This window comes from Trichogramma pretiosum, unplaced genomic scaffold (genome assembly GCF_000599845.2).
Source record: "Trichogramma pretiosum strain Unisexual culture from Peru unplaced genomic scaffold, Tpre_2.0 scaffold34, whole genome shotgun sequence".
Classification (NCBI taxonomy): Eukaryota; Metazoa; Arthropoda; class Insecta; order Hymenoptera; family Trichogrammatidae; genus Trichogramma; species Trichogramma pretiosum.
This window is the reverse complement of record NW_019641683.1, coordinates 782,116-795,507: the sequence shown is the minus strand read 5'-3', so window position 1 is coordinate 795,507 and position 13,392 is coordinate 782,116. Positions and strand designations below refer to the sequence as shown.

At 36.2% G+C, this 13,392-nt stretch overlaps 4 protein-coding genes across 6 annotated transcripts; 3 read left to right on the top strand and 1 right to left on the bottom strand.

Moving 5' to 3' along the window:
- Position 1: 1 nt before the first annotated feature.
- LOC106660092 (T-cell activation inhibitor, mitochondrial) lies at positions 2 to 2,565 on the top strand. 3 transcript variants are annotated; one of them, XM_023461078.1, is made up of 8 exons: positions 2 to 231; positions 339 to 453; positions 529 to 920; positions 1,000 to 1,312; positions 1,375 to 1,475; positions 1,518 to 1,679; positions 1,849 to 1,980; positions 2,047 to 2,565. In XM_023461078.1, exons 1-8 carry the CDS (start codon positions 209 to 211, stop codon positions 2,279 to 2,281), a joined length of 1,473 nt encoding a protein of 490 aa, XP_023316846.1. In that variant the 5' UTR covers positions 2 to 208; the 3' UTR covers positions 2,282 to 2,565. The 3 variants fall into 3 exon arrangements, with proteins under 3 accessions (XP_023316846.1, XP_014238420.1, XP_014238429.1); XM_014382934.2 differs by having other exon boundaries at positions 3 to 231; positions 336 to 453; XM_014382943.2 differs by having other exon boundaries at positions 5 to 231; positions 336 to 453; positions 1,536 to 1,679.
- Positions 2,566 to 2,682: 117 nt separating this feature from the next.
- Positions 2,683 to 6,075, top strand: LOC106650172. The gene is made up of 2 exons (XM_014368052.2): positions 2,683 to 2,868; positions 2,934 to 6,075. The coding sequence occupies exon 2, from the start codon at positions 3,055 to 3,057 to the stop codon at positions 5,866 to 5,868; it is 2,814 nt and encodes a 937-aa protein (XP_014223538.1). The 5' UTR covers positions 2,683 to 2,868; positions 2,934 to 3,054; the 3' UTR covers positions 5,869 to 6,075.
- A 93-nt stretch (positions 6,076 to 6,168) lies between these two features.
- On the top strand, positions 6,169 to 9,711 carry LOC106650179 (engulfment and cell motility protein 1). The gene is made up of 7 exons (XM_014368065.2): positions 6,169 to 6,813; positions 6,882 to 7,175; positions 7,254 to 7,682; positions 7,768 to 8,184; positions 8,251 to 8,688; positions 8,828 to 9,134; positions 9,205 to 9,711. The coding sequence occupies exons 1-7, from the start codon at positions 6,679 to 6,681 to the stop codon at positions 9,363 to 9,365; spliced, it is 2,181 nt and encodes a 726-aa protein (XP_014223551.1). The 5' UTR covers positions 6,169 to 6,678; the 3' UTR covers positions 9,366 to 9,711.
- A 187-nt stretch (positions 9,712 to 9,898) lies between these two features.
- Positions 9,899 to 11,914, bottom strand: LOC106660014 (probable protein S-acyltransferase 23; the record flags this gene model as incomplete). The annotated part of the gene is made up of 3 exons (XM_014382865.1): positions 9,899 to 10,380; positions 10,474 to 10,812; positions 10,883 to 11,914. Coding segments are annotated over 3 exons (1,578 nt in total), but the record flags the coding sequence as incomplete, so codon positions are not given.
- Positions 11,915 to 13,392: the final 1,478 nt, after the last annotated feature.

Genomic DNA, 13,392 nt, shown 5'->3' with positions numbered 1-13,392 from the left:
GTTAAACATTGAACAATGACAACAGAATCATCTTAATATATTTTTGGCGCAGCTGCTCACGTAGACTATGATGTTCATATCATACGAGCCAAAACAACTCTGTCAAAGGCAATACGTCAGAGATATAATTGTGTTGAATTATAAAATAATGGATGTGGTAAAAGTAAGCATAATGCGATAGTTAAACTTACAAACATTTGTGTTCAATATGTACTGCTTACTGAAACAATGGTAAGTTTCACCAACAATTACTTTTGAATTTTATTTCAAAGTTCTAATAAATTTTCTTTCTTGTTTTGAAGGCACAAGTTACTAAATAATACTTTTTTTTACAGCAGGTTTTTAAACAAAAAAATTGTACGAGCTTTAAGTACAAGTGAAATTTCTACAGCATTAAGACCTTTTTATTTCACTGTTCATCCTGATCTTTTTGGACAGTTTCCTACACAAAGAGTGAGTTTAAATCAATTCTTTGTTTCTATAAAGATATATCTTTTTCTAAAGATAATGTAATTGATTCTTTTGAAGACTGTGAATGAAAATTCATTAAAGCAGTTGAGTTCTGCTTTAGAAACTTTGCAACAGAAAAGAGCAATCAGACCTACAACCTTGGCCTTTTATTTACGTTCTAAAGATGAAAAAGAATTAAAAGCTGGAAAATTTACATTAGTTAATATACAATTAAATCAACAGGATCTTCGTAAAACAATAATTTCTATACTGAAAGCATGTAACTTGCCAACTACATTCATTGATAAGATTGAAGAGGAAAAATCATCAAAATATGATGAAAGTTCCAGAAAAAAAAATTTTCATAATTTTGCAGGACAAGAAATCAATTTTTCTGATTTCGAAGATGACCCAATTTATGCATCAATTTTTATGAAACAGAAAATAGTTTCAGTTCCTGATACATTAAAGTTAGATGTTTTTTGAATGCTAAAAAAATTTTTTAATATTTAAACTTACAATTTCTAATCCATTAATATGTTGCTTTAGAGCTTATTTAGATAAATACGTTAATGACGCACACATTAAACTTGAGGCATGCCGACCAATAAGATCAGAGGTGAAAAAGTTAGAAAAAGTTCTCTCAACGAATCTTGGTTTAAAAAAAATTATTTGGGACTGTGGATGGAACATAACTCATTATCGTGGATGTTTATTAGCTTTTCAAGCTTTAGCTCAACATCACCCAGAGCCAATGAAAGTTTTAAAAGACAGAACCTTAGTTTTTGCTAATGGTACTGGCATAAGTGTAGAAGGAAATGTGATGCTGAATTCTGGAGAAGTTCGACATAATTGGTTGGATGTAAGTAACGATTCTCAAGGACATAAACAATTCAAATTGAATTTTATCAATTATCTTTTCAGCTCATAAAAAATGTACAAAAATATGATGTGGTTCTGCTGAGATTGCCTGCATTTGAAAAAGCTGTATCTAAAGTGCTATTAGATATTAAAGTTGGTCGAAGGTGAGCTATTATATTTATATGTAAATTTACATATGAGATTAGGATACTTTTTATGTGCAGAAAGTTTATGCCCAAAGTTATGGTTGGCCAGTATGAATCTCAACTTAGACAATTAACAACTACTTTGTCTGATTATTGTGGAAAAAGAAAATATCCTAAGTCTTGGCCAGAAAGTTTATCTGCTTATGAAATTGTAATTGAAGCGTAAGTTTGACAAAAATTATATTACAAATATTTATCTGCTACAGACATATTGAATTTTACCTATATTAAATAGATAAATATTAAATAAATAAGGGGTGAATTGGACATAAATCATTTCTAAGCATTAAACATTTACAACTAGTAATATTTTTAACATATTTTTTTGCAGTGAAGCTGGACCCCTAATGTTGTCTCCAACTGGACAGTTCATTGTGCCATCATCTTGCCCTAGTTTTTTATTGATAAGTTTTATAACAGAAAATCTTAATGAAGCTATGAAACGGTTACATCACTACAATAAGTAAATTAAAATTCTTTCAAAATAATTACATATATTAAAAATGTTTAAAAAATTAACTGTTTACAGAATAAAATATCTCGAAAAAGAATTGCATGATAAGACTATTCAAGAGTTAGGTCTAGCTGCATTGAATAAAGATGACAGCATTACACCTGATTTGATGATACAGTGTTGTGAAAGTTTATTACTACATAAAAAAATATTATCGCCTATGTTAGATGGTGTGATGCTGTGGGTGACTCACTATTATTCTGTTATGAATGATGGCGTTTTATGTGTACCATGGGATTGGAAACTTTAAACAACTTATTTACAAAAGTTTTAAATGTTTTTATCATTATTCTAATACATCACTATAAAATATTTTAACGTAATTGTATATATTGAATCAAAGGATTAAGTTAAGAACTTATTTTCTGTAATGATAAAAAAGGAAAATCTATACATGTTATTTCTATTAATGTATATAGAGAAGATTGTTCAATGTTGGCTAATAATAACTAATTGAGCTCACAAAATACCAAAATTGAGCCGAACTACCGAAAAAATTGTGATAACAATACATTTTTTTATAAAAAAGTAAAAGATTATTCTTCTTTTCATTCGTCCTGAATAAAAATAATAGTTACGTTTTAATATTCGCGCCATTAGCGCTTCCAAACTAAAGGTTAGATTATTTGGCGGTTAGACCGATTCAAAATAACTGATGTCTGCAGTCTGGTGTCTGGTTCTCTGGTGAGTTCTGTATAATTGAGTGAGTTGACACCGAAATTGTATTGATAACAAATCGTACCTTTGTTCCAAGTATTTTATCATCTTAATTTTATTTTTATCAAATACTAAATACTAAATGAAGTACTTATGAAATGCGTAAACCATATGAGCATGGTAAGTTTATGTGACTTGTAGCGTTGGCGCACGTAGAATTATCATTAATTATTTTAAAATTTCAGAACCTCTATCTGTTTTGGTCAATATCAAGAATGAATTGATAGTTTCTCTATTGATGCAACTAATTTTAAAAAATTTATATGAGCAAGAAGTATAGTTCTTTAACAAGATCAGAAATATATAATGATGGATATGACAGAAGATTTTAATTTACGCCAAACATCAAAATCGAATCACTTATTGATTGACACGTTTGATTTTTCAAAAGATAAAATATTCTCTTCAACTGCTCTAGATAATAAAACTGAAACAGAAAGTTTTAGTTTGCATTTATCTGAATCTTTCATTGATGAAACACAAGATAGTTCAAGTTTGAAGTGGCAAGATAAGCTTCCAAAAGCAGTTATTGTTATAAATGACTCAGACGATGAGAGTGTACTTTCAAATAGTAAACCAAATATATCTGCAAGTGATGAAAATTTAGATTCTCTTAGAAAAATGAATGTCACAGAACGTTCAAAAACTAATACACCTCAAAAATGTTGGCGTAATCATTCTTCTAGAGAAAAATACCCAACTAATATGACATGTAAGAAATCTATCAAAGACGTTGGTAAAAAAATTATCATAGAAGAAAGTGACGATTCAGAAATTGATGAAAGTCAAGTTCCACAAATCATAAAAGATACAGTATCTGAAAGCGTTACTCTTTCGGAAAGAAAGAAGAAAGAAATCATGAGATGGCTTTCAATGAATTTTGATGGTTCTCAATGTAGAAGTTCATGCAGTCAGGAAAGTATTGTTGCTGATAGCAGACATAGTGGTGTAAATTCATCTGGAAACAGTAGTTTGGAACGGTTTGAAATGAATTTTGAAACTCCAAATAATCGTGACAAATTTTCAAGATTGAAAAGGCTAGAAGAAGAATCAAACTCCTCAAAAACACAAAGAAAACAGAGCACCACTGACCGATATTTAGAAAGAAACAATTCTGAATTAGACTTGATGAAAAACAGATTACCTACCAATAAACATTTGGATAAAACACCGTCAAATGAATCTAAAAAAGGCAATTCTGATAGAACTCCATTAGCCAATAAAGTAAGTTCTGTTTTAAAAAAAACCATTACATCTGAATCATATTCATTGACTTTAGATACACCCACAAGTAAAAGTGGTACTACTACTCCAACAAACAAAATTCTCAAAACAAAAAATTGGTTGCCTGACTCATTTGATTTAAATACACCTTCAACTAAGAGCTCAAGTAAATCTTCCATTGACATAGTAAAATCAAATTCAAAGAAAGTAACTTTGCAAAAACCAGTATCAAGTGGCTATCAAACCAATGAATTGTTTATATCAGATAAAAATTTTACAAAAACACCCTCATCAGAAAAAACACCTAAAACAAATAATTTTATTTGTCCATCTTCATTAATAAGTGAAGATATAGATTCACGAAACAGTTCAGATGTCATTTTAATAGATGATAAGAGTAAACAATTAGATAACGACCATGTGCCGATCATAGATACAACAATTAACGATTGTGCAGATATTTTAGAAAACCTATATGGTTCTACTTGGAGAAATAAAGCGGTATCACTAGTATCAGTTTCAGAACCAAGAAAAAAGACGACCAAACAAATAACAAAAAATTCAATAGTTACAAAAAAAAAAAGTAATTCTACAAAACTAAATGATGAATATGTTTCGGATAATAATTTACTGGGCAAAGAGAATGGTCAAAACATTTTGATTCAAAAAGCACAAACTACAATTAAAAAGTCAAGAAGGCAAAAAAACATTCATGATAGTTTCATAAATGATGATTCAACAAATGAAAGTAGTCCAGATTGTTCTTATTACACAGCTCTTAGTAACCCAGCACCATATAATGGTAATAACTTGAAAATTGGTACTCCCTCAACAATAAAAATGAACAACAAAAAAAACAAAAACAATATGTTGGCAATTTGTGATTCTGAAACAGATGATGACATGTGGAAAAGAAATGATAATAAAAAAAAACTCACTTTTGATTCATCAAGCAGCTCTGATACAAGTGAATTTGATCCAGAAGATATTGTGTTTCCTAAAAATATTGTAAAAGCAAATAAAAAAGTTAATTTTCAAACTTGTGAGTCGACTAGTAAACCATCAACAGAAAAAAAAATATCGCAAAAAAGTTTTTTGGCATCTTTATCTAAAGATGTTCCACTCGAAGAATCTGATTTAAAAGCAATGATTTACAAAGCAAAGTATCCATCAATAAAAGAGGAGTTATGCAAAATACTCTATAAATTATTCAATGAAAATGTTTTTGATAATAAATTACCAGAGGACATGTTGATCGAATGGAGTGTTAGATTGAGAGGTACTGCAGGAAAATGCTACAATAAACAATCACTTAAAGCTTTAGGTAAAACAGTTCGTTCCTCAAGAATTGTTCTTGCTTCAAAGATTTTAGATTCTCCTGATCGTTTACGAGATACATTAATTCATGAGATGTGCCATGCAGCAACTTGGCTCATAAATGGCGTATCAGATGGACATGGTAATTTTTGGAAAGCATGGGCTACTAAGGCTGTGAAAGCTTTCCCAGAATTACCACCAATATCTCGATGTCACAACTATGAAATTCAAACAAAATTCACTTACAAATGCAAATCCTGTGGTTATAGTGTTGGAAGGCACTCAAAATCTTTAGATCTCAATAAAAAACGATGTGGTTACTGCCATGGAGAATTTGAACTTCTCATAAATAAAGTAACAAAAAATGGAAAAGTTCAAAAAAGTGCTGCAAATGCAAAAGAACCTTCTGGCTTTGCACTTTATGTAAAAGAAAATTATCACTTGGTAAAACAAAAAGGAGTTACAATGAAACATGCTGATGTAATGAAATTATTGGGACAACAATTCTCTGCAGTAAAATTAACTCCAAAATCAGATGACAAAATACAGAGGGATAACATAAATGTTCCATTAAATTAGTATTATTCAAGTTGTTTAAACAAGTCTAAGCCTCATTTTACGTTTATATAAATTGTAAAAACTGTAAATATTAAAAACTTACCGTATTTATAATCCGATTGTACGACTGGTACGATAAAGGTACAAAACTCGATTTTGTTTCATGTAAAAATTTAATAGTGTAAAGAAGATTTTTTATTACTGAATAAGATTGCATTGATAAAAATATTTTTAATTTTGTGGATATTACTTTACTAGTACTTTACCAATACTAAAAATTAGCTAAAAATTCAAACTGAGCTTTTTTGAATCCTAGTTTTCGCGCGACGCATGTCTATTGTTGACAGTATGGACTATGAGTCATTTTATACGTACGTATAGTTCTTTAGGTGGGAAAGAGGGGGTGCGCAAATGGCAGTCGCGTTATGACTTAGGAGTTAAGAGTGTGTGGTAAATGTGTGTATGTGTACTGAACTGCTATGGTCTATGTTTGTACATATTATACCTCGACTTTCAAGTCATGGGGATAGAACACTTGCACATACAACCATTACGTCGCCATTATTATTTTTACTTGACAATTTACAATCGTTTTACTTGAAAAAGTATGCTAATTAGAAAATAAAGAATAAATAAACTATATATAGGTGCGAAAGCGTAATATTCAACTGGTCACACCTACCATGAAAAGCGAGCATAAATGATGCAATAAAAAAGTAACGAAAATTCAAATACTTTTGGAACTAAGAGTGATTTTTGAACCAGAAAAATACCCTGAAAATTCAGAGCTAGACAACTGCAGTATTAAAAATTGGACATAGGACATCTTACATGTATACACAAACGATAAAGATGCCTGCACAAAAAGATTCTAACATCGTTAAAATAGCTGTAAAGTCACTCAATGATCAAGTAGCACAATTGATTGAATTTAATCAGACTCTTCCTTTGACTGCAATTATTCAGGTTTGTTACTTTATAGTAATGCTTATAATCAACTGTTAGTTGACTGAACATAAATCCTTTTTTCTTAGGAACTTTGCAATGGTTGGGACCTTCCAGATCATGAGTCATATGCGTTACAATTTTCAGAGAGTAATCAAAATTACATAACAGAAAAAAATAGAAATGAAGTTAAGAATGGGAGTATTTTAAAATTAGAATACTCACCATCTAAGACTGCAAGTGACATACTTGAAAAACTCACTAATGGGAACCCTGAAGAAAAAGTTGTTGGATCCCTGGAAAAGCTTAGTAGACTCAGTCGTGATATTACATTTGCCAATGAATTTATAGAAAAAAATGGATTGGCTCTTATAATTTCTCAGGTAACTAAAATTTTTCAAATGTAGTATTACTTGATAAACCATTTGTACTTTTACTAAATGATATTGTATTTTTTCTAGATTGAAAATGAAAAATATAAATTCAATGCATTGGCTTATTGTTTGCAATCATTTGTTGAATTAATGGAACTTGGTATAGTATCATGGGATATTGTTGAAGTTCCATTCATTTGTAAAATTGCCAGTTATGTTAACAATCAAATAACAACAATTGATTCAAACGTTATCAAAGCATCTTTGAGCATTCTTGAAAATATTGTTTTGAATTCTGCTGGAAAGTTTGTCCACGTAGAAAAGGAAATAATATTTCAAAACTTAGTTAGACATTTGCAAAATATAAATTCTCAAATTCAACAAAATGCCATAGCTTTGATCAATGCTTTATTTCAAAAAGCAGATATAACTAAACGTAAAGAAATCGCTTTAACTTTGCAGTCTAAATCAGTCAGAAATGTTATTCTTGCAAATGTCATTCAATCTACTGGACAAGTGAGTTGAAAAAATTTAAATTTGCATTATTTTACAAAAAATTAGTGTGGGTTATTGACTTAACATTTGAATCTCTACCTATTAGGTAGGCTCTGAAATGGCTCACCAACTCTATATGATGCAAACTCAGCTGTTGAGTTTATTGGAACAGCGAATGATGACTAAAATGGATAACTTAGATCAGGATGCTCATGAAAAAATTAAAGAATTGCGTAAAATTGCATTTGATTCAGAAGGAACCAACAACATTGATGTGACTTCAAGAAAGCAAGGCTTGATTGCTAGAGATTATAAGAAACTTGGATTCAAATGTGATATTAATCCTGCGTTAGATTTTACAGAAACACCACCAGGAATGCTGGCCTTAGATTGTATGGTCTACTTTGCTCGTGTCCATTCTGAAAGTTACACAAAAGTTGTACTAGAAAATTCTTGCAGAGCTGATGAGCATGAATGTCCATTTGGACGAACAAGTATAGAGCTTGTCAAACGATTGTGTGAAGTAAGTACTAATTATGAAAATATAAATAATTATTCTGCTGGATTCACAATATTTCTTTTGGTATAGATTTTAAAAATTGGTGAAGCTCCTAGTGAACAAGGTCAATCATATCATCCCATGTTTTTTACACATGATAATCCTTTTGAAGAATTCTATTGTGCTTGTATAATCTTATTAAACAGAACATGGAAAGAAATGAGAGCTACCACAGAAGATTTTGTTAAGGTCTTTTCTGTTGTAAGTGAACAAATCAAAAGAGCCCTGGAATCAAAACCAACTGGTTTAGATAAATTCAAAAATAAATTACAACAACTAACTTATTCACAAATAACAACTTTGTGGCAACAAGAGAGAACTGATAGGGAAGAATGGGAGAGTCAGGCTAGACCTATAGTTGAGTTAAAAGAACAAATTTCACCTGATATTATAGCTTTAATTCAACAGCAAAGACTGGGCTTTCTTGTAGAAGGAACACGATTTACAAAGTATAGTTCAAGAGGACAGGTAATTTTTTTGATTAATTTAATTATTTGTATAATATTTTAATATTGTTTTTTCTGTATTTTTGCGAAAAAAAATTTCATAGCAAGCTTTTGTAAGATTCATACAAAATAATAATATTTAAAATAAATTTCACTTTCAGCGAATAAAAGACAAATTTTGGTATGTTCGCCTATCACCAAATCACAAAGTCTTCCATTATGGCGACTGTGATGAAAAATCAGTTCCAAGTATTGACGAACTACCTACAAAATTAGCCATTGTAGAAATTCGGGGTCTACTAACTGGCAGAGACTGTCCTCATATGAAGGATTTACAAAGACGCAAAACAACTCATCAATTAGCTTTTTCTTTGCTTTTGGACTCAGTAGATACAACAAGTTTGGACTTTGTAGCTCCAGATGAACAGATTTTTGATTATTGGACTGATGGTATTAATTCTTTATTAGGTATGAATTTTTTATTTCAACTACGAAGCTTTTAATTTTGATTGTAATTCATAAGAGATAATTTTTGCAGGAAATCGAATGACCAGCAAAGAAACGGAGAAAGATTTAGATACACTTTTATCTATGGATATAAAACTTAGATTATTAGATGCCGAAGGAATTGACATTCCACAAGATCCACCATTAATACCTGATCCACCACCCAACTATGACTTTTGCTATGATGTGTAGATCGTTTTATTCAAATTTGGAAGAATCGATCACTATATTATCAATCAGCTTAATGCATTTCAGTATAAAAAAATTTATAAAATAATTTTATATACAGATTTTTACACTCGGAAATATTTTTACAATTTAATGTGAATATTTCGATCCGCCAAAGATATAGCTTGAGTGGAATTCTCGACGAAAACTCAATCTCTAATATTTTTATGTTTGAACTAATTAATTTGAGAAAAAGATGATTTTCACAAAAATTGTGCACCGTTAAAGTAATTTAAAGGATCTATTCTAATTATGATTATGTATTTATAAACTGCCAAGAACTAAAAAACTTTTTTTATAATTATAAATGCAAATTTTTTATAAAATATATCATATATTATATTATATTTTAAGATTTTAGATAATATTCTATATACCATTGATATTGTACGACTTTTAAAATAAAATAGTTTTATACTTTACAAGTATTGCAATGTTTTATGTATCGCCAGTATTTCTTGTAACTAAAGATGAGCTACTTTAATAAAAAAGAACACTTTACAGTAGCAAAAAAAGTATTTATTTATTTGCTTGCTATTTGCCAGCATTGGTTTAACAACGGCAATGTTTGTTTAGGTAGCGATGAAAGACAAGAAAAAAATATGAATTATTGCCGAAAGATAAATTTGTATACAGATGTTGTAAAATTGTACAATGTGCCGAGTAGTAGAAATGTTGTTTGTTTGATTGTAAAAAGTCGATGAACAATATATCAAGCAGCGTGCACGATAAGAAGAGCAGCAGATGAAACAATGAGGCAGTAATATTGTTGTCACATTATATTATCGTCTTGAAAAAGCTGGTAATGTTGCGGATCGCTGCCGAAAAGGTCCGAAGGACAGGCGAAAAACTCGACGAAGTTCAAGAGGGGTCCTCTGCTAAAAGGATTCCAATACTTGCCTCGCTTGTCGCGCAGGTACGAGTATCGTTTATAGTTGAACATCTCGTTGGTGGTGAGGTTCATGCAGGCGTGAAGAACCTTGTCGAGAGGAGCAAAGAGAACGTGAGACTGGGCGGTAGGAAGATAATATATAGGATATGGAAGCGAAAAATAAGCCGCGACGGAGCTTACCGAAGTGCAGGTGAGAATCCAGCCGAGTGCGCAGAAAACGAGCGCCTCGAAGAGGCCCAGCACGTAGAGCAGGTGAAGACCCTCGATGGCGATGCAGTAGCAGGCGAAGTATATGGTGAAGGAGCAGTTGATGGCGATGCAGAGCACGAAGAGGAAAAACCACATGCGATTACGCAGGCCCACGCAATTGTAGATGAAGGGACAATGGTGATCGAAGTAGGCGACGCATCGGTTGCAGATCCGGCAGTGCTTGGCGCGCAGCGGTCGAAAGCACTTGCAGCTGTGGCAGAGCCGAGCCAGCACGAGGTTGCGCTTCTTCCACTTGTCGTAGTAGGGTATCTGAAAAAAATACGTCGGTCGTCAGCTGCGAGCAGAATCGCAGCGAGGACGTAACGAGGACGATCATTACCTGCTTGATGGCCCGGTAGTAAGCGTCGCTGTTGCGCGGCAAGTAACCGGGGTCGCGGCGATTGGCCACCAGCCAGGACAGCCACATGAGCACGTTCCAGTAGATGAAGCAGTAGTGGCTGGCCCTGAGCAGGTCCCAGGTCATGGGGACGCACTTGTAGAGGTACATGGGGTAGCCCCAGAGCAGGACCGAGCCGACGAAGAGGAGGAGGGGCCCCTTGCTGCGGCCCGCGCCCCCGAACAGCAGGGCCCAGAGGCGCTGGAGCACCGGGGGCAGGCAGCGCGCCCGACGCCTCTGCTCGGCCTGCAGCAGCCGCACGATGTCGAGGTGGCGGTGCGCCTGGGCCAGCTGCAGGGGCGTCTTGCCGTTGCGGTCGCGCGGCTCCAGCTCCACGTCGGCCTTGTCGCAGAGCAGCCGCACGCAGGCCGTGTGGCCGGCCAGGCAGGCCAGGTGCAGCGGGCTCGAGCCGAAGTGGTCCGCCTGGCGGGCCTCGACGCCGCTGCAGCAGAGCAGCAGCCGGATCAGGTCGGCGTGGCCCTTGTAGGCCGCCCAGTGGAGGGCCGTGTCGCCGTTCACGTCGGCCAGCAGCGGGCCCGCGCCCGAGCCCAGCAGCAGCGCCGCCGTGGCCGCCCGGCCGAACATGCAGGCCGTCATGAGCGGCGTCAGGCCCTTGAAGTCGGCCGCGTCCACGGCCACGTGGGCCCGGCGCAGCAGCAGCTGCACCACGGCGCTGTGGCCCTTGCGGCAGGCCCAGTGGATGGGCCGCGGGCCCTGCGTGCCCAGGCAGGGCAGGTCCAGGGGCGCGCCCCGCTCCAGCAGGAAGCGGCTCAGCTCGAGGTCGCCGTCGAGGGCGGCCCAGTGGCCGGCCGTGTAGCCCCACTCGTCGCGGGCCCCCAGGATGCCGGGCCCGTGCAGCTCGATCAGCTCGTCCGCGGCCTCGAGCTCACCGGCCCGCAGCAGCTCCAGCAGGCGGCGGCCCTCCGCCGAGGGGGCGGCTCCCTTGCCGGCGGCGCCCGGGCTGCTCTGCTCGAGGCCGCGCCGGGCCCCGCCGGCTGTCCCTGCCGCGGCCGGCGACGGTGGCAGCAGCGGTGGTCCCGCCATCGACTCCGGCTCCGGACTCAGCTCCCATACCGACTTGGCCGAGCCCGGCCCCGTCACCGGACTCACCGGATACACCTGTCGAACGACATCGCAAGCTGCAGCTTTTTCAATTCTTTCCCGCCGCACGAACGATCGACCAACGCGTCCAGCTTGTACGTATCCGCGAGCGAGCGCGTGCGCACATCAAAATTGTCGTTGCAACTTGCAATTGTGCTTGAAATTGGTGCTGCGTGTCAACGGCTTAGCTCGTGACCCTATTCGGACCTAGCACCGATATTTTTCTCTATTGCGTGCCATCGAGTGCGTGAAAAACCCAGTCGCGTCAATTTCCAACGAGCTACGATGACGAATGAGAGGATTCGTCTCGATAGGCGACACAAAATATTTGCTCGATAATCGTGCGTCGAAAAATAATGCCACGGATGAATAATTGACTAAATAAATCGTTTCCCGAACATCCGTGATAAAGCAAATAAAAAGCTCGTCGAAGGCTGAACTTTATTAGTCCTGGGAACTTTTCGTGCTGAACTTACTTTACAAAAGGCTGGAGGCTCCGTGATTGCTCGATTATCGAGTTGCCCACGACGAGAGCAGCTTTGCTCAGTTTTTGACAATGTCGCCGCCAAAGATTCCCTCGTCCTCGACGATCGGAGCTTGCGCCTGAATCATGACCAGCTGTAAAACCATGGCCGATGATTATCGCGCGAGAGGGACGTAAATACGACGTGGCTCGCGTACGAACGAAAGCTCGCTGCGCGCACACTGCGGTTCTTGCTGGCTGCAGTTAATCCGACTTTTATGGTCGCGATTCCAATTGCATGTGTGTTTACTAACTGGCCAGCTGCAGCGCGAGAGTCTCTGCGGACGGAAGCGCGCCTGCGTTTCGGCTGCGCGAGTAGAATTTTCCTCACTGCACGTACGGCTTCGCTTGAGTTCCAGACCTTCTGAGCTTGCGCCTTTGAATCGATTGGCACAACCGTGCGGGCCAATATTTCTGCCTTCTACATTTCTTACATTTACTCGTTTCAAAGTAGACAGATTTTATTTTCAAATAATTTACGCATTCGAAATCTTTCTATAAATAGCAAAATGGCATTACTAATCGAAAAAATTGAACAAAATCAGATTTCGATACAAAGAATTAGTTTAAAAATTCAGTATTATGAATCATAAATTTTTTACTCATAAAGTGTTTACAGTTAAATCTAGTAGTTAGTGCATTGGAAAAAATGAATTGTGAATCATGGTCGTTTAGTTTTTTTCATAATGAACTAGCATTGCTCCAATCTCCCGTTTTTATTCTATCGTTAATTTAAGAAAACGAACATTTTCAATTTCATACTATTTTAAATTTTCTACAATTCTTATTTCTAAAAATATGAAAGATTAGGCTCCTTCATAGTTATTTT